This window comes from Haliaeetus leucocephalus, unplaced genomic scaffold, assembly GCF_000737465.1.
Source record: "Haliaeetus leucocephalus isolate CR32 unplaced genomic scaffold, Haliaeetus_leucocephalus-4.0 Scaffold306, whole genome shotgun sequence".
Taxonomy (NCBI): Eukaryota; Metazoa; Chordata; class Aves; order Accipitriformes; family Accipitridae; genus Haliaeetus; species Haliaeetus leucocephalus.
In genome coordinates this window covers 2,747,430-2,767,523 of record NW_010972742.1, presented here as the reverse complement: position 1 = coordinate 2,767,523, position 20,094 = coordinate 2,747,430, and the positions used below count along the sequence as shown (strand labels likewise).

At 49.1% G+C, this 20,094-nt stretch overlaps 1 protein-coding gene across 2 annotated transcripts in view; it reads left to right on the top strand.

Moving 5' to 3' along the window:
* Positions 1–8,694, top strand: part of OLFM1 (olfactomedin 1) — a 34,142-nt gene extending 25,448 nt beyond the window's left edge. For both annotated transcript variants that reach the window (XM_010570805.1, XM_010570806.1), the window contains exons 5-6: positions 3,646–3,752; positions 6,940–8,694. In XM_010570805.1, the coding sequence (XP_010569107.1) occupies positions 3,646–3,752; positions 6,940–7,614 (782 nt within the window). In that variant the 3' untranslated portion in view covers positions 7,615–8,694. The remainder of the gene's footprint in view (positions 1–3,645; positions 3,753–6,939) is intronic.
* The last annotated feature ends 11,400 nt before the right edge of the window (positions 8,695–20,094 follow it).

Below are 20,094 nucleotides of genomic sequence, written 5' to 3'. Positions count from 1 at the left end.
GCAGAACCACGGAGTCCAGAAGGAGACGGTGCTGGTGTCGGTGCCGTGGCTGCCTTGGTGGATAAATTGCTGCTGAGCTGCTAAACATCGCTTGTGGGCTGGATCTTAGGAGAAACACAGAGCTGAGGTGTTAGTATCCTGGGAGGATGGTAGCGCTCGTTGTAACTGGGTGGAGGAAAGCGTGTCTTCTCCTGCTGGAAAATTCCTCGTGAGGCTAGAGGAAGGGGCTGTGTGTGTGGACGTGGTGTTTCCTTGCTGCTCTGCTGAGCTGCGGGAGGGCAGGTCGGAGGCAGCTGGCTGGGTCAGCCTGGAGGGTGGCTCGGGAAAAGGCTGATTTGTGCTGTTTTCCAGGAAAGCTGCTGCTCACAGGCTTCCCCTGTGTCCTGGACTCATGGATGAGCACCAGGTCACGCTTTCCTGTTGCACATTTGTCCCTGAGTGACTTGAAATGCCCCTAGCATCCCATGCTCCTGCCATCCCAATGGGAGAGCAGGTTTGCTGCACAAGGCTTAGCACCCATGGGTGCTGGGCTGCCCAGGGCAGGGCTCTGCTGGGCAATCAAGCAGCAGCTTTAGGGCAATCACAGCCAGGGCATAAAAACTCCCCCATGCAAGTCAGTAGAATCTGGTAGAGGAAGGACTTGGATGCTGGGCATCTTGGGCTTTTGCCCCAGCTCTGCTCCCAACCCACCGCTGCACGCTCAGCTCCTCACCCGCAGAGGAGAGCAGTGCTGAGACTGCCCGGGGCTGCCAGTGGGTGCTTCGAGGCTGTGCAGGCTGCTGCTTTTTGCCGGAGCATGGGGAGATGCAAGAATCCCATCCTGTGAGCTACTGCTCTGATTCAAACTGAGACATGTCCAAGGGAAGCAGTAGAAAAGAGTCCCCTCTGCTCCCAGTAAAGTAATCTTCCTGCTTTTAATGATTTCTAGCCCTATAGAAAGAGGGAAAAAAAGCTGATGGTGTTCGGAGTGTGGTTTGGATCTCATTAGGAACGGACGGGTGAATGAGGATCGTAGAGGCTGTAGTTGTCCACCCCTGGGCGGTAAGCCCATGAGAGCTGCAGGGACCTAGCTAACTAGGGGCCTTAAAGGATCCATTTTAAACTTTCCCCCTAGCATATGTGTGCCCATGATAGATTTACAACAAGAAAGAAAACACCTTGCCCTGTGTAAGAGCAACCCTCTTGCATTGCTGAAGAGCTGTTGTGAATGTGCCTCCAGCTAAACGTTTATGAGATGTAGCCTCAGTGCTTGCAAACAACACTAGTTTACCCTTATCAGCTGCTGCTGCTTTTTTTTTTTTTGCTCTTTTTTTTTTTAATCAATGAGCTTTTATACAACCTTTCTCTCCAGGGAAATGGAAGGAAAGAGATAAAGTGACAGCAATGTAGGGCTTCGATAATAGAAGGCAACATTGAGCAGATCTGTGATTAGAGGAAGGCTGGTCCTCTGCCGGGGGAATTTGCAAGACATTAAGAATTTATTATTTTAACCCATTGCATCCCTTTGTCAATACCTTGCTCTCCTCCTGAGCTGAGAGGTTTTGAATACATCAGGCAGGCAGGAGGATAAATTCCCATACACCGTGTCTCAGGGAGGCCAGGAAAGCTCTCAGCTTTTTGGTGGGATCTCTCTTTATCTGCCTGGTGTCTGAAGGCTGTGGGAAGACTGATGGTCCCCCTGGCCATGTCATGCTGGTGCATATCAAGAATAGCTTCAGCTATTTTATGCCCTGGGCTAAGGTGACCCCTTTGCCCGCAGTTCAGAGCTGAGGTAGGTGGATGTGTCCCGTGGCCGTGATCAGGAATATAAAAGGGCAGATGAGAACAGGCTAAGGAGAAAGGCAGCTAAGAGATATTGCAGAGTGTATGTACTAGAAACATTCAAGGTCAGGTTGGATGGGGCTTTGAGCAACCTGATCTAGTTGAAAATGTCCCTGCTCCTTGCAGGGGGGGTGGACTAGATGACCTTTAATGGTCCCTTCTAACCCAAACCATTCTATGATTCTATGATTCTCCTTGGTCATTTTGAGCAGAAGGACCTTGTTCTGAGCTGGCAGAGCTCTAACCACGGTTCAGCAGCACCTCCATGGGCTCCCACCTGCATCCCCAGCCCTGGCTACCCCCGCTGAGCAGCGGGACCATCCGTACTGCAGTGCAGCTGCAGCGCAGCCTGCAAACCCAGCACCCAGCGCAGCCGCTCCATCCCAGCACTGCCACCTTCCCCTTCCCCAGCCTGCCAGAGGCTTCCACGTCAAAAAGGAGAAGTCAGGAAACACCTTCTGAATTTCAGGTTGTGGCTGTCCCCCTGGTGCCGCTGACCTTAGCTTGTCTTGCTCAGGAGATGCTGCTGCAGGACCAGTTCTACACTGAATGTGTCTGGGTTTTAAATGAGGGCTCCTGCAGCAGCAGACCATCCAACACCGGCCCCCAGTCCCTCCTGCGGCGTCTTCGTCTCTTTGCCTGTCATTCCTTAGTGCCCATATGCTAAAATGCTGGGTTTGCAGGAGACCAGAGTGGCAGCTTTGCTGAAACTTGGGGATATCAGTGGAAATAGGAACTCAGCGTATGGCTGCACCTTCGATGCTGAGCTGTAGCATTGCAGGCATCTATTCACAGGCATCTCCAGAGGGGTGCTTGGTTCAGTATCAGGGGACACAACCATGGAAGGGAAACAAACTGCCACAGGCAGCTGGCACGGCAAGCTGGAGGAGAGGTGCCACTGCTTCACCTCGTATTTAGGGCTTAAAAACACAGTGAGACACTTAGCTGGGCTTGCAAATGTGCTGACATGCCCACTGAATTCAATGGCATGAAATCAACGGTGCGGAGCACCCGAGTACACTTCAAAACCTGGCTCATAGTGCTGTGCGGGTGCACGTCCCTGTTGTGGTGATGCTGAGTCCGGGCAGGATTCCCGGGGCAGCTCCCGAGGGACCCGAGGGACACCCCACCTCCTGCCTTCCAGCCTGCTGTGTTTGGGTTCCTCTCCTGGAGCTGGCGAAGCCCAGGCTGGCAGAGGAGACAGGAGGAGGCTGGTGAACTCATTAGTGTCTCCTAAGGGTGCAGACACAATAGGGAACAGAGAGGTGGCTGGTAGAAGCCAGTAAATGGTCTTGCAGGGAAGAGATTTATATGGCATATAATTTCCCACCTTTTTTTTTTTGTTCTCCTTTGCATAACCTGTAACAAATACATGTTTCCAGCAGGGCTGGAATAGACATGTTTCTCTTTTTATCTTGGCTGCACCCACTCTATCATAACAGAAATGAGCAGAGCTATTCAGCTAATTTCTCCACCTGGCTGCTTGACCCTGGCTAACTCTTCTCATTTCCTATTCTGTGACATTAGCAGCACGGCTGGTTCAGGAAAGCTTGTTTTCTTGGGGCCGTGTGATAAGGACAATTGTTATTAAGAGGCATGAAACAAACAAAAGCATCCGACAGTTGTTCTTGGCCTAATTACCTCTACCTAATTAAAAACAGAGCTGCCCATCAGCGGGGGAGAGCAGTGGGCAGAGCGGTGTGGGTGGTGGCCGGCTCTGGTGCCCATCACTGGGGCTTCGGGGCTGGTTGGCAAAGACCCACCACCAAAGGAGCCGCGGTGGTGGTCTGACATGGTGCTCACCAGCCTTGCGCTCTTTTTCAGCTTGTGGCAAGCTGACGGGAATAAGTGACCCAATCACAATTAAAACCTCGGGGTCCAGGTTCGGCTCGTGGATGACAGACCCTCTCGCTCCCGAAGGAGAGAACAAGGTAAGACCCCGACACCTTCGTGTTCCCGCCTCCACCGACGCGGCTTTGAAAATTCATTACACCTGAGCACCGAAGCCCAGGTTGTGCCCTGCGAAACCTGTGGAAGGTCGTAATTCATCTCACAGGGCTCTGCTGGCCTCGTCTGCAGTGGGACGGGGCTGAGGATCCCACAGGGAGGGAGGATGAGGAGGGGGCTGAGCAGCCCCATGCAGTGGTCCTTTCCCAGAGCAGGTGAAACTCACTGCAGCGATGAGCGTGCGTGGTCTCAGAAGTGTCACCGTGAGGTCTGTGCCCCCCACGGGAGGGAAAAATCAAATATAGGGTTTCTCATCTGGGTTTGGCAGCCAGCAGGAGCTGGAGCCAAGCAGAGGGACCCACGGTCCCAGGCTGTGCTGCTCTTCTGCTGCCAGTGCCTCCGATAATGTCATCTGACTGCATTTGTCCTCCATCCTCCACCTTCATTGTTGTGAGGAATTAACTGACTGCAGCCAGAGAGAGATTTGTTTTGCTTTGTTTTGGTCTTTTTTTTTTCCATTCAGACCATTCAATTTTGATCCCAAGGAGGTAGGAGGCCAATAACTGGCTGAAAATCAATCCAGGCTTCCCATGACTGATGGAATGGAAAATATCTTGAGTGTTTGCTGAGGATTTGCAGGCAGCAAAACAAAACAAAAACCACAGAGCTTGGCTGCATGGCAATTCCCTCCTGCATGCAGCATCCTTCATCAAAGGATGAAGGCATCAGCCAGGGCTGTATCGGGGCAGCTATTTTGAGAGCTTTGCCCCGTGATCGGCTTTCTGTAGCTAAGAGAGGACGAGGGATGCTCTGGAGGAGCCACCCCCAGGGTGGCTTGTGGATGTGCAGCAATGAAGCACCAGTGACTTGAGATGTCAGGCTCTTTCCCTCCAGCAGCTAGCTGGTTGGCACTGCTTCCCCTATGCAACACCTCCATATTTTACAGTTATTAAACAAAATTTCACCTTTACCCCCAATAAGATCCTAATTACGAAGTGAGATGGGAAGTCTTTCCCCACATCACATCTTGCTTTGCTCAAAAGAGGGGACAGACTTGTCCCCTTGGGCTGTGTTTGCTGCATCCCTTGGCACTGACATGATTTATACATCTGTGAAGGAAGAGTCAGGCCTGTTGCAGCTGAAGCTAGTTGATCAAATGCTGAAGATCTTTCCCTGTCTTATGAGAGTTTTGTCTCCAACTAGTATTTTTTAATATTTTTTTTTTACCCATGCCTTTTTCTGCAGTGTATTTTTGTTGTGCGAGTAGACAAGTGGTTTTCTCTGGACTGTAGCTCAAGCTTCACAAGCGTGTATGTGTGTATAATATATAAATCTACTGTGAATTTTATTAGAAACACACAATTAAGCGAACTTCATTGGCTGCCCGGCAGAGTGGGAAACTGGGAATGGGGAGAGATGGGCAGTTTATCATATCTGTCTTATGTCACCAAGCCCCAGGCGGTGTTTGGTGGTTCGTGTGGTCATTTGTTCGTGTCATGAAATCATTGAACACAACTGGGGAAAATTGCGAGTCTCGCAGGAGCAGCCCGGCGGCGAGGCAGCAGGTGGATGCTGAGCGCTGGGATTGATGTGTATTGGCAGGAGAAGGTTGCTCAAAGCCAGCCGGTGCGATGAGACATTGCTATCCATCAATCTCTGCTTCTCCAAAGCATGAAACGCCTTTGGGTCCTGCTGCCTTGCAGGCCCAGTGTGATGATATGGGGTTCTGCTCTTCTGGGCTTCTCTTTGTCTCTCTCAAAACTGAGCACAATGCATTGGCATGTGTAATTTTTTAATACCAAATAATGAAATGGGAGCAGCAGAGAGACAATCAAGTTTTCTGTTTGGTTTTTTTTTGCGATTTCCCAAGCTGGTTTAGTGGAATGCAGGCATTTCATTAAGAGAGGAATGCCCTCCAGTGCCATGTCTGACAGCAGAAGCTCTCCCAGGCTGCAGGCACCTCTCTGCCATGGGCTCAGGAACACGTGTGGTTTTTCTCTGGTGTTTTTGCAGCCATCCTCAAGCCCACAGCAGAGGTGTGAAGATCTGAGCCATTTGCCACGCGTTCATTCCCCACCTCTGTGGTGTTTCCAGGGATGTAACGACGGCAGGCTGAAGTTTCCTACAAAGTTTTTGCAGACCCCGCTTGGCCTTTCAAATCCAGCAGCCAAAAGCAGTTTACATGCACACACCGTGTGTAAATGTTTGTCTGCTCTTCTAAGGGACCCTGGAGACAGCCATATTGCAGAGACAATACTATCATATTTTGCAAGAGGTTTGCAAAAGAAGTTTGCACTACAACATTACCCAAATCTGCATCCTTAAAGGCTTCCATCTTGCTATTTAATTTACTTTGTCTCCTTCCTAAACAGTTTCTACAGAAAGCGGCTATCTTATTTTTAGGCAGCAACTGCATACAGAATGTCACTCACTGGCTGGATATTTCTGCATGATATTAACTGCACAGCTTTGTCATTTGCCTCCAAATGGGTTTCATATGACAAAAGCCTTTTTTTTTTTTAAGGAGTCTAGACAGTGTCCCTAGTGAACTGGCACTTAAATGATGATCTAAAATCTCTCCCCCCTCTACCAATAGCAGGATTTTGATGTCTTTGTCTCTTATATTTTAGCGGCCTTGGTTTCAGCTTTTGATGCAAAAGTGTATGATTTTTAAACCAATATGGACTTTGCCTGAATTTCCTTGACAATGAGCGATTGCATCCATCACTTCTGCATGCCAAATTAATGGAGTTCTGCACAGCAGCTGGTATAATTTACTGAGTGCTACCATGATGGGGCTTACGGGAAGCAAAAGCGGCATCAACATAATAGGCTGGGTTTAGCCAGAGAAAATGTTAATTGCCCTCTCGAAGGATGGTGCCAGTCATGCAGCATTCCCAGGGAACCTTTTAAGCTCCCAAGTTCCTGGGGAGATACCAGGTTACCCCCTGGGAAAGCTTTGCTATTCAGTTGATTTCTTGGCTGATTTTGGGTTCCAAAAGTTGGGTTTATTTCTGGGTGTAGGTGGCAGGTGTTGGACACATCATTTTCCAGCAGGTTGGATTCCTTGCTCTGGATTTCGCTCCCAGCTCAGTTTCTAGGGTGATGTGCAAAGGGCTCAGCTGGGTCTTTGCTGTTTTCTAACCCCACGTGTTTCTGTTGCTCGCCCAGGTCTGGTACATGGACAGCTACCACAACAACCGCTTCGTCCGCGAATATAAATCCATGGCAGATTTCATGAATACTGACAATTTTACCTCTCACCGTCTCCCTCACCCGTGGTCAGGCACCGGTCAAGTGGTCTACAATGGCTCTATCTATTTCAATAAATACCAAAGCCACATAATTATCAGGTTTGACTTGAAAACAGAGACCATTCTCAAGACTCGCAGCCTAGATTATGCCGGCTACAACAACATGTACCACTACGCCTGGGGTGGCCACTCGGACATTGACCTCATGGTGGACGAGAACGGGCTGTGGGCCGTCTACGCCACCAACCAGAACGCGGGCAACATCGTCATCAGCAAGTTGGACCCCAACACCCTGCAGAGCCTCCAGACCTGGAACACCAGCTACCCGAAACGCAGCGCCGGGGAGGCCTTCATCATCTGTGGCACGCTCTACGTCACCAATGGCTACTCGGGAGGTACCAAGGTGCACTACGCCTACCAGACCAACGCCTCCACCTACGAGTACATCGACATCCCCTTCCAAAACAAGTACTCGCACATTTCCATGTTGGACTACAACCCCAAGGATCGGGCCCTCTATGCCTGGAACAACGGGCACCAAATACTTTACAATGTCACCCTCTTCCACGTCATCAGGTCTGACGAGTTGTAGTCCATCCTTGTTTAGAAACTGATTTAGAAAAAAAAAAGGAAAAAAGGGAGAAACAAATTAAAAAAAACCAACAAACTAATATCAAGGAAACACACTTTAAATAAGTAAATATATAAACAGCTGCCAAAATTAAGACCAACGTCATGGAGGATTACTCAGCATAAACCTGACAGATCAGCATTACCTCTACATTTCTAGAAGTCTGGCCCTGTGTTATAGACTCACAAATAACCATGTACTTGCAGCTGGAACTGCACTTAAAGAACCACTTAAGTTTGGGGTTTTGTTTTGTTTCTGTTCCGATAGCAAACCTATAGTACATACTAAAGAAGTAAGGCAATGACTGTTGAAAGTTTATCCTTGGGAGACTCGCTCTCTTCTGTGTGTGGGTTGCATGGACATTTTCCCGACGTCACGGTCAGCTGTGATGGATGTGTGATTTGTATTTCTAAGCAGAAAAAGCTGACCCGTGAGGAGCTCTCGCTGTCTGAACAAGACCTATCACAGGTTAGTTTTCTTCGCCTTCCATTGCAGCTACTGTCTCTCAACTGTGTTCTTGTCACTTAGATTAACTGTGCTGAGACCTGAAGTAGCTCATGGATCTGTGTCTTAGTAACTATTAAACACGATGGTTTAAGTATGTATTATGAACAAGTTGTTGTACCCATATTGTTTGAACTTATGTATTCAGCAAATATATTGTATAATGTATGTCTGTTATTTACCAGAGGTGGCAAAACTTTGTATGTCCAGTTTATGCAATGAATGTTGTAAATGCAATGATGTAGTTTGGATTAATAAATGATGGTTTTGTTTCTAAAAAGAAAAAAAAGATCAGTGTTCACCCTTATACACAGATAACCAATTTCATGTTGATAATTACAAGAATATTCTCTTACTGTTATACTATCTACAAAGCATTATGGTGGTTGGAAATAGCTTCTGTGGAAATTCTGTGGCATCAGATTCCCATGGGAAGCCCTGTTTATGGAAGTGTGAAGGTCATTAATTTTTTTTTAAGAGGAAAACTTTGTACTATCCACAGTTATCTAAGGAACAATAAAAATATTAGGAGACTTCCCTGCTTTGTTTTTTGTCTTCTCTGTACAAGTGACTGACAAGGGGCTGACAGCGGAGTGGGGTTGGGGGGGGGGGAACAGCGTTTGATATCAGTGCTACAACAGGAGGAAATTGTGCCGTCTGTCGCTTTCGTAAAGAGTTGGAGACACGGTGCCTCGGACTGCTAAGTGCAGTTGGATCATTTTCCTTCTCAGATGCTTAGAGTGCTTCTCATCCTGAATTTGGTATAGTCTTATGCTGGTGAAAATCTCCTTCCATTTAATACAGCTAGCACTGTGATGCTTATTATAACGAGCAACTGTTACCGTTGGGGCCTGAGCACTCAACACAATCGTGCTTCTCGTTTCTGCCAAAGCAGGGGCCTCACAGTGTTGCTGGATGCTGCAGTACCGCAGCGCACACCTTGAAATGATCCAAGGCACTCTGCCAGCTGAACGCTCCTAAAGCTCTTGATATTTTGAAGCTTAAGATGCTGGATGCGAACATGCTCCTCAACCGTGTTTAACAAATCCTGCACTTGCCCGCTCTCCCTTCACACACTTCCACCATATGGTCTCCCTACGGCTCATTTTACTGGGAAGCCAGCACCACTGGCAGCTTCTTTCTGCTGCCGCCACTGGTGTGGGGTCCCATCTTTCCCTCTGGTGTGATACGTGGGGTCCCACCTTTCCCCTCTGCCCCAAGGAGAGCAGTATTCAGCAATCCCCACACCACAGCCAGCCCTAGGTGAGGGGACAGGACCCATCCTGCCCTCGCTGCCCAGCTGCTGAGCTGGATCTCGCGGGCAGCAGGGATGCCTGGTACCTGCACAAGCTCCAAAGGGCTCACTTTTGTCGTCATTAGACCCTTGTTGCCTCCTTTCCGAACAGAGAAGCGGGTCACTGTATTTGGCACCACCAGGCATGACGATTTTTCAGCCAAGTGGTACGTGAACGGCTATATTGGCTGATGAGGTTCAGCCTTCAAACTCAGCAGACTGATACACTGGGGCTCTAGGAAGGAGCGCGGATCAGTGAGGTCAGGAAATTGAATATAAGTAATTGGTGACTGCTGCAAATTGCACATATGGATTTCAACCTCTCAGCCTTAGCAGAAGATCCCTGCTGGGCTCTTCAGCAGGAGGAGAGGGGAAAGAAAAAAATGGTGTAGTGTGTTTTCCCAGAGCTGGATTAAACCACAAGCAATGAACGATCCTCCACATGTGGATGTTTGAGCCAGTTATACGGGTTTGAGATACCGCCCTGTGTCAGCACTACTCCTCTTCTGAAATGCTGACTGTATCCAGAATGGGGACAGCTCTCTGAGGATTTGTTTCTGTGCTACGCACACCATATTTCCAGGGCTCTGGACTGCCAGGTTTGTGGAGATCTTTGGTATTTAGCAGCAGTTTTCCCTCCAAGAAGCTAAAAAAGGGGACTAGAGACCCTCGGTGTAATTGGCAGCAGTATTGATCTTCAATGCACAAGAGAAATGTGTTAAGCCAAAAAACTGTAAGGCACCTGCAGTCATTTCTATTTAATTAATGTATTTCTTCAGTGCAAACTCATTTAAGGGGAGCGTGCTGTTTTTATAAGATTTAGAGCTGGATCCAGCAACCGCTGCAATCAATGGGATGGATGCGGATGCCTACAACAGGGGCTGAGCTTTTGCAGCCAACTGAACCTGCTTGCTGCACAACTCCTCAAGTGCATCCTCTTGCACAGTCATGCCGTAGTTTTGAATCATGGCTCTTGTCAGCTGTATTACACGCTGAATTGCTTTTCAGTGCAGATTATTGTCCCAGCAGCTGGGCTTTGCATACAGTTTCCTACCCGCCTGCATGCCACGGAGCTGTGCTAATCGTCCTGAACACCAGACGGTTCTTCTCGAAGACCTCTGTAGGTGTTCACGGAGATTGTCCCAACCAATCTGTCCAGTTTTGGGGAGATGGTTCAAGTAGATGAGAGCACATGGCAGGGCACCACCCAAATCTGCTAGCATCCCGACCAGGCACACTGCCACACCGAAGCACTGCCATGTGCCAAATTACCCAAAGTCAGCTTTGTCATTAGGCAAGATTTAAGGACAAAAGAACACCTTTGCTTCAAAACATTGATCTGCAAAAATAAATTGAATTACAGAAAGGCAAAATAATGCTGTTTGCTTTAGGGCACAGCTACATTTAGATTCTAATTTTCCTAGTGCAATTCGTTTAAGACAAGACTCAACAGCACAAGATGTCCTTGAACACAACAAAGACAGAGAAGCTTTTCTGTAACATGCACCCAAAGTTAATGAGATGAGAAAAGTGCTTTAAGGGGTGTACCTTTGTCCTATTTGCCTGTAGTGCAATATTCTATAAATGGATCCATATGGTCATATACTTAATGGTATGTATTACTTTTCAAGTGGATGAGCCATTCAAAGGCAAGTACGTCCCAGAGGATTGCTTTCTATAGCCTATGACTTAATTATTTGGTGCACGAGGCTTGCTGTCCAAATTTAGTCACGGGAGTCAGTGAGTTACTTCAGAGAAACATCTGACCATACTTTTGTATGTGTGTTTATGTGTTGTTAATATTTTACAAGGGATTAATTTAAAAGCACTATACTAGATATTTGTCAGGGTTTGGCTTTGATGCAGAGAGCAGGTTCTGCTCCCAGCCTCATCAACCATGCCGAGTCCCAGCTCCATAGCTGAGCAAGCAATGGGACAGATTTAATTTTGCATGTCATAACATTGCTGTCCTTCATCCTTTGAGTCAGATGAACCAATACTCTCCAGCTGGTTCATACCTGCCTTGGGATAAATGAGGTATCTGATGGGTTTGCTCTCATTCTTGCAGTTCACCAAGCCATGGTCCTTTTCTAGCCTTTGCTCTGAGACGACCCCCTTCTCTGAAGCCTCGTGCCCACCCCAGAGGATGCCTGCCCACCTTTTGGGCATGGTAGGACACGAACGCAGCTACGTGCCTCCCGACAGCATGGCCGTGTGTCTGGCCAGCTCAGACCCCAGGCAAAACAGCTCCCTCCCCCTTGTCACCGTGATATTTCCGTCATTCTCCAGGCCACGTCTAGCAACACGTGTAACTGGTTTTGTGTGCAGGGGAGAGCCTGGCTTTTGGGGCTGACATATGGAAACCAAAGCTCATCCTTCCCCCACCAGTGGCAAAGCCCACGGGGAGCAGCAGCGGGCTGTGAAATGCAGCTTAGAGCTGCGATAGCACTTACACAGACTGTCCCGTTGAATTAAATGAAGCTCACTCAGCACCTGGCCTAAAACCCAGGCAGAAATACTGACTGTTGCTTAGCATCATCACAACACTGGGAGCTAAAAATTTTCCTTTCTTCCTTTGCTGTTACTTCTCTGACCTTCATTAGTTCTGCAAGCGCCGAATGCAGAGCCCATATGGAGACAGTTATCACAAAAAAATGAATCCTGGCCCCTTAATTAGCTCCTCATTATCTGAGAGCTCCATATTGAAGCATTAAGACGTTGCAAAGCAATTTGTTGAGTTTCCAATTAAAACTTTTTAGAATTGTTGAGCCTTTTAATACTTTGTGTTTACAAATTGCCTTGGACCTACACCAATACACACATTTCCTTCACTGGGGAAATATAGCTGAGGAGCTGATAGTTATTAATATAAAATCCTTGGTTTTAATAAAGTCATAAACCATGTCAATGAAGCTGCTCTTTTTATACCTGATACAATAGACGTGACTCTCTGAATGAGTGCAGAAGACTGAGAATCATTAAGAGGGCAATTATAGGCTGATTTCCTAATAACTCCGCTTTTACAGCACTGTAAAAATGAATGTACACATCCCTCTTTATATTAATTTACCCTGGATATGTTCCTACCAGATGACAGTAGGTGCCGAGACCCTCCGTTTCTGCAGGGGTGAAAGAGGAGTTAGCAAGGCTCAGCTCCTCCCAACAGCACATTGCAGGATCAGGCCAGTCATGAATAAATAAAAGCCAGATGGGCATGGATTATATTCACTGTATTGCGCAAGCTGTTAGCTGGAGGAGTGCAGCTACGAACGCGGAAGAAAAATGGGTGTCTCCTAGTTAGCACAGAATCACACAGGCTTCACCTGGGTTCCTCGGATGAGTCTATGGCCTGATCTACTGTGGTGGCCAAAAAAATCGGGAGGTGGCTGGCCGATTGACAAGCCCAGGACCGAGCTCTTCTTAAAATCTGCAGAGTCAACATGAAGCAAGGGGAGCAGCAGCGGCTCTGCTGACCTGGGGAGGGTTTAAGTGATTTGCTTAAAACCTCTTAAAAATGGTTCCCAAGCCATTTGGAAGGGATGGCCATCTCCACATCGCATCCGACGAGTATAAAGGAGGGATGCAGCTTGTCTGCAGCAGAACAGGCACCAGCCCGCAGAGCTTTAACTCACCCCAAAGAGCTGCTTCGTCCTGTAAAATAGTCCCCAGGTGCTCCAGGCTGAATAAGTTCATGGCCATTAAGAGCCTGTTGTCTAATCATCATAGGAAGACACCTATCACCGAGGGGAGCCGACCGAGGGAAGCGGCTTTGGTGTGTGGCAGAGCTGTACGGAGGGATCTGTGCAAGCCATGACAAACAGCACCGTGCTGAAGCGACGTGCGCTGGGCTTTTGTTCTCAGCCTGTGCCGAGGACTTGTGATAATATGGTACTTATGTTCTTTGGGATGTTGTAAAGCCATGAGCTGATCTGTATTGAACATGTCATTTGTATTCCCACGCTGTTTTTTTAAGCAAATCTGTCAAATAAAACCAAAAAAAGAATGAAAAGAGGAATGCAAAGGAGTGATTACATAAGGAATTTACTGCGCAGGCAGTCCTGGCCACTCCGGGCACCGGCGGCTTCGTGGCTTTGCTGTCCTCCGAGAGGGGGTAGAAATGACCCTGAGAAACAGCTTTGGTCTGGAACAGAGAGCAGCACCCCAGAATACCGGCTGACACCCAGACAGGGGCTAAGGGCCATCTGCAGCCGCTGTGGAACTGCCTTTGTCCATAGGCGGCTGCTTCCCCCCTGGCCCTTGGCATCCTCGGAGCTTCGGGGCTGCTTCGCAGTGAATCATCTCCTTGCTACAGATAAGGGCTGAGCTCTTTCTCACCCTCCCTCTGGCTTTTTGGTCCGGCTTTTAAAGACCTCCTGGCTTTCAGGATCATTTTTTCATGCCCTTCTGTGCATACTTTCCCATTTTTGCACTTTCTGAGTGCCCAGCTACCAAAAAAAAAGGTGTCTACAGGCAGATCAGCACCGGCAGCAGCGATGTGGGTCCTTCCTCAAACACGCATAGCGAGCCCCCAGCAACGCAGGCAAGGGACCTTGGGGAAAGGAAACATAAATCTGCCATCTGTGGCAATTTAGCATTTACCAGTCATATTGCACTAGGGCACTGTCACTTTGAATGAATGTTAAAGCATTTCCTTTCTGTGGCCTGAGCAGTCTCCTTTTCCCATCAAATTGGCCATGGCGTGCCATAATAAAACAGACATTCTGTGGCTGCAAAGGGTCACTCAGAGGGGCTGACTTTAACTCAGGGAGGTCCCCTTTTGAAGGAGACATTCAATTAAAGTTTTATTGCAATTCTGCAATGTGAAGCCGCAAGGGTGAGTCTCAATAGCTGTGCTGGGATTTTAAATTAGCAGCCGAGTACGAATTTGCCAGTGATCCTGGCCGTGAGCACCGGGCAGTCAGCTGTGCTTGGCTGCGGGAGTGAGATCCAGGGAAAACACAGTGGTGGCACCGTGCACTTGGCTTTGCTTTTCATGACTAGCAGGATGAGCAAGCACAACTGTGGGATGACCTGGGAGCAGATGTGGTGGAAAGATGAAAGCACAGCTCTGGCTTTCTGGAGTGCCACGGTGAGAGGGACCATCTGGGAGCTGGGGTTCAGACAGCACTTTGAGATATGAGACTTGGGTGACTCCTGCAATCCAGGAGGAGTTTGCATGAAGAAAACGTATTAGGTTAGGCCCACTGTCTTTTGAGAACAAATATTTGTGCTCTCAAGCAAGATTTCCACTTGCAAACACCGCTTGAGAGCTGGCAGCCTTCACATGCGAACACACAGACCGCACGGCGCATTGAAGAGCTCAGACAGGAGCTGAGAAGCGTTTCCAAACTTCCACATTTCTTCTTTCTTATCATTTCCCCTGAGAAAGCAGGAAGAATCAGTCTAAATCACTGATGCAGCGTTCAGGACTTGCAGTGAATGGAGCAAAACAGGGCTGCAAACCTCTGCTACAGCCACGGTGACAACAGCAACGATGATGACGATGATACCAAGCCGGGTCTGAGCATCTGTGTCCTTGCTGGACCCAGGGCTGGGCGCTGGTTTTCCTCTACGGATTTTAGGTTCAAAACCCCACTCATCCCTGGGAAGGAAACCAGCCTCTGGAAATGCAGGGCTTTCAGCAGGAAGAGATCACGAATTTCTGCCGAGCATCCCGAAGTACTTAACACGTTACTGACACACGCACCGCTCGAGTGCAGGTGCTTGGAGCCCAGCCGCTGCCGCAGTAAAGACAGAGGAGGGTAAGCTGTTGTAAATGAACAGGGCTCTGCGCCCAGATTTTAGCCATAACACTTTCTTTCAAAAACTCAATAAACTGGTGTTTTGCACAGGAAAAACTGTCAGACTTTTAATTACCAGCCATCGTTACTGTGTTATCATAATGCGAGTGAATAGAAGCTGCTCTGCGACTGCCAGATATTCACACTCCGGCTCGTTACAGCAGCGATGAGCACAGCGCTGCCCGGCCCCGGCTGGGAGCCAGGATGAGGAACCCCGGCCCCGCCACCCCAGGCACGCACAAATCTGGGATAAAGAGCTGTAAAATGTTCCAGCCTTCGGCATAAAAATAGCCTCTGCAGTTAAACCAGATGGGATAAAACCTGTGGAAGGGCAATCAACCCGCATGCACCAGGGCGCACGATGGTTTTCAGCTAAGGGTCAGGAAGAAATTTGTCCTGAGGGTGATGCTATCTAATGGACTGTGCTCGGAGTTGTAATGCTCTCTGCTGAAAGCGTGCAGCAGTAGCTGCTGCTGGAAACAGGCTACCAGACCTGATAGTCCACAGCGTTGCTTAAATACGTTTTGCATTTTAAATATTAAACACAGTATTAATATTGTAATTCCCGTCTGTTAAATCAATACCGTAGGTACTCTGTTATGTCAAACACCCACCCCGACCCTGGCCGGAGTCCTCGAGCGCTGCAGAAACTGCTGGGGCTCTGCCTGCTCACTGCAGGAGCCCAGACAGCCCGGTGGGTTTGGCTGGTTTTGGTTTCAGCCCAGTTGCAGCTCAGACTCCATGAGGGCATAAAAATGGTGGCAACTAATTAATTCCCTGGAAGGGAATGGAGGTGCAGGGTAGGACACCCCATGGGACCGTGCAGCCGGGCCACCGGTGCCTGGAGAGCACACCCAAGGATGTCCTTCAGCGAGGAACGAGAGCTGCTTGTAAGCAGAGAGGAGAAAAAGTACAAAACTGGGGAACTTGGATCACTTTATCCCATAGCAACAAGCCCGTTCAACAGGAGGAGCGTGTTCACAGCAGAGCCCTAAAAAAGGAGCTGTTAAAATAAACATTGGCATATCTCACACCTCCCTCTTCCCTGAAGGATGCTCTCTGGAAGCACATGTGGACAAACTAGGGAAGGGAAAGGAAGAGAAGGAAAGTAGTGATGAAGGGGAAGATTAGAGGTACTCTAATTAAGTGCCGAAATTAATCCTCTGTTGTCTTTCACTATCTAATATGTTTAATCATTATGGCTTCTCTGTTGTTCACTGATGAATCCAGCAGTCTCTTTCAGAGCATCTGGTCATATTATTCCCTTGCTTAATGACAGCATAAAAAAACCCCAAGCATTGTCTGTGGAGTTTTTGCCCTACATATCGAATGCCATCTTGTAGGCAAGTAACGAAGAGGCCCTGTCACCAGCGGCTCGCAGCCCGCAGCGATGCTCAGCCCTGTGCCCCTGCGTGTCGAGGGTGGGGGGCTGCGCCTGGCCCCATCTCGCACCCCTCGCTGCGCCCCGGAGAACCCCCAGCCCAAGGAGGAGATGCTGCTGTCAGAAGGGAAAATCCTGCTGGGGATCAGGGGCACCAGAGGTGTTACGGCCGCGTGCCATCAGCACGCTTATAAATGTGGGAATTCGTTGCTGGAACAGACAAAAGGCCTCTCTGCGAGCACCCTTCTAGCTTCGAGGTGGGCAGCTGGTTTCAGGGGTCTTTCCCTGCTTTCTGCGTGTCGCCTCACTATGGGGAGGGATAAAAAAAATCCCATTTTTCTTGTGCAAACTGGAATAAGATCCCCAGAGCCTTTACGAGCCTGTGCTGCCCCGGCTCAGGACCTCCTGGGGTGGATGCTACGAGCAGCGGAGGTCTCTTCGGAGGGTAAGCAATCTGCCTTCACTCTGGGCACACAGCCCCAGCAGGCAGAGCTGGGAGGGTGCATGCCCCGATTTCCGATGTGCATGCAGATAACATCACACGCTGCCATCACGTTGCCTCCAGTGACACCGCAGACCCGAGCAGAGTCACGTATGTGTGTGTTGGTCTCCGAGGAAAGGCCAGGACAATGTTATTTTGGAGTCAGTATCACACTTGCATTTGCTCCCCTTCCTCTTCCCCCTCTTTTTGTTTTTATCTTTGCATCAGAGCGGACCAAAATGCCAACATGTCACCGTCACTGCAGAGCAACTGAAAATGTGACATGATTAGAGATCAGGGCAATAATGAGACAGTTTATCTTCCCTACACATAGAGCACTGGATGAACCACTGGGAAATAAAAAAAGCTTCAATAAATCATATTGTCTCTGCCGCGGAAGTAATAACACCAGCAACCCCCGGTACAGGGAGAAGTTTGCTCTGACATCCGCTCCCAAGGCATCGTGACTGTGAGCCAGGCGAGTGCCTGGTTTAGCAAATCCTCCCAACAACCTCTGGGCACAGCTGGAGCTGCTCCTGTGGGCAGCAGGGCTCAGTCCCTGGGCTGGGGGTGCAGGGGACATCCAGAGCCATGGGAAGGCCTGGAAAGCTCCATTCCTATTGAATTCATTTCTGTGCTGGAGTGTGGACTGTTCTCTTACTATTTGAGGAGCTTTTACCCTGGGGAGCCGTTTAACTCTTTGTAATGGGGTTTTTCACTTGAGGAATGCTGGTTTGTAAGGGGAATTCAGCAGGCAGCATGTGCAATGCAAGGGTAGCCAGGCTTTTCATTTTCTTTGCTTTTCCTTGCTAAATCACAATTTCACACTGAAAATACAGATGCAAAGAGGCTTTCTCCAAGCCCTAAACCCAGCTGCATTTGGAGGAGCAAAGTCTGGCAGCAAGCTGGGCTCGTCGAGGAGATGGGAGCAGACGACAACTCCCGTGAAGTGCTGAGCAATGCAGGCACCTGGCAGCTGGGCTGGGGGGAGCAGGGTGGTTTGTCACCTCCATCCTCAGGCAGGACACCGCGTCCCACCAGACACTGCCGGGGGATGGCACAGCTCTCCCTGCCCCTCTGACAGACCCGTCTCTGCAGGACAGACCTCCAGCCAAATGCTGCAGGTTGGACACTCCATCTTCTCTTGCATAATCACTGGGCTGAAGAAAAGCGACTCATAACGACTTCCCACTCACATGTCCAACCCCCTGCAAATGGCTTCTTGCCCTGGTGGAACAGAATAATGTGAGACTGCCATAAATAGGTAGCAATCAAATAATGCTGCAACCCACTCCCATCTGCTAGCAAAAAATCCTGCCCAAGCGAAAGCAGGAGAGAGCTGGGAAGAATCGCTGCATCCTGCACCATACCCTGGGCATCGGCACCTGCTTCATGCTCTGCACCCAGTGTGCTGTTGGCGCAGGAATTGGGTGGGCAGCACCTCTCCTGAGCTAGGAGGAACTGCTGGTTGTAAATGAACATGCTGGAGTGCAGACATCTGGCTGACAGAGTCATGCATTTTCTTTGTAATACGATATTGGCAATGTTATATGAAAACATTGATGAAAAACGAAGCCAGATACCGGGGGAAATGTGTAAAACTTTGTAATTCAGACTTGCATCACTTTGAACATGACCTCGTGGGCTTAGCTTCTAAACCAGCAAGAGACCAGTTCTTCTGCTGGAAAAAAATCAGTTCAGCAAAAACCAGCGTAGAAGTCAGGGCTCCTTCGCAGCAGCCGCACCGACACGTACTGGGGGGCTCTGCCCACGCACCGCTACGTGGCTGCTCCCACTGGGCAATGGGCTTGGAGGAGATGAGGCATCCACCCACGGCCCTGAAGCAGCTCAGCCCGTCTCAGGACCCAAATGTCCACCTGGCTCCATGTCACCCAGGTCCTTAGGGTGGTTTTGCAGGCTGTGACCTGCCCGGCTGGGGTAGCTTAGGTTGAGCAAGAGTGTCGATACCACCACACCCCTGCATTTACAGGCACTTCTCTGGGTTTGTTAATGAGATATTGGATAAATGACTTCAGCTCTGCAAAGAGCAGATTCTCCATAGCTGTCTCAGAGGACACGCTGCTTGTGCTGAAAGGCGAGAGTGATCCCCTGGTGCCTGGAGGGCTTGGGAGCTGGGGTGACGTGCGGGACAGGGGGAACTACTCTTTTCTGGAATAACCAGCAAAGGCAGGAAAAAAAAAAACCCAAACCCAAAAAGATTCATCACAGGAAGCCTTTTCATCTGATTTCTCTAGCTTTTCTGCCTGACAAATTGTAGCAACATAAGCTCCAGTTGATCTACGGTGAGTCCCTCAGATGAGAGGGGAGGGAGAGGCAGTGAGGTATGTGCATAGATTACGGGTTTAATCATAGTGTCCGAGCCCCCTGTTTGGAGCAGAGGGATACATTATTATTACTCACGTCCAGTGCAAGAACTTTCATATCCTCTTTTTGAATCGGTCAACCCACTGGAGATGATTAGTGCTTTGCTGTCTCAAAAACATGGTTCTTGGCAGGCAAGGTCATCCCAGGACCCAGCTGCATCAACTTGCTGCCTCCAGCAAGGGACAGTCTCCTCCTCCCGGGCACCGGGCACGGCCGCCCGTGCTACGAAGGCAGCAGGATGGGACCAACACGGGAAGGCAAGGACTCTTCCCATTATTTTACAACTGGCTCGTGTTAGCCTCAGGATGGAGGTGGCACTGTAAAAACCCTAATGAGCACAGCATGCAGTGAGGAGATGCCAAGGGATTTCGTTCCTCACAAACACCCAAAGCTCCTGGCCAAGGTGGTAATTTATAAACCTCATTATGCCATCAAAACAAATCGGCTGGATGCTTCAGAGTGCTACGGCTTAACACACAACAAAGGCCTCTTTTGGGATGTTAACAGCAAGAGCTTGAAGATGAAAAGGGCCATAAAAATAATGATCTATAGTTTTATGGTAAGGAGAGACTTCCGCAGGGAAGAGGTGATGCTC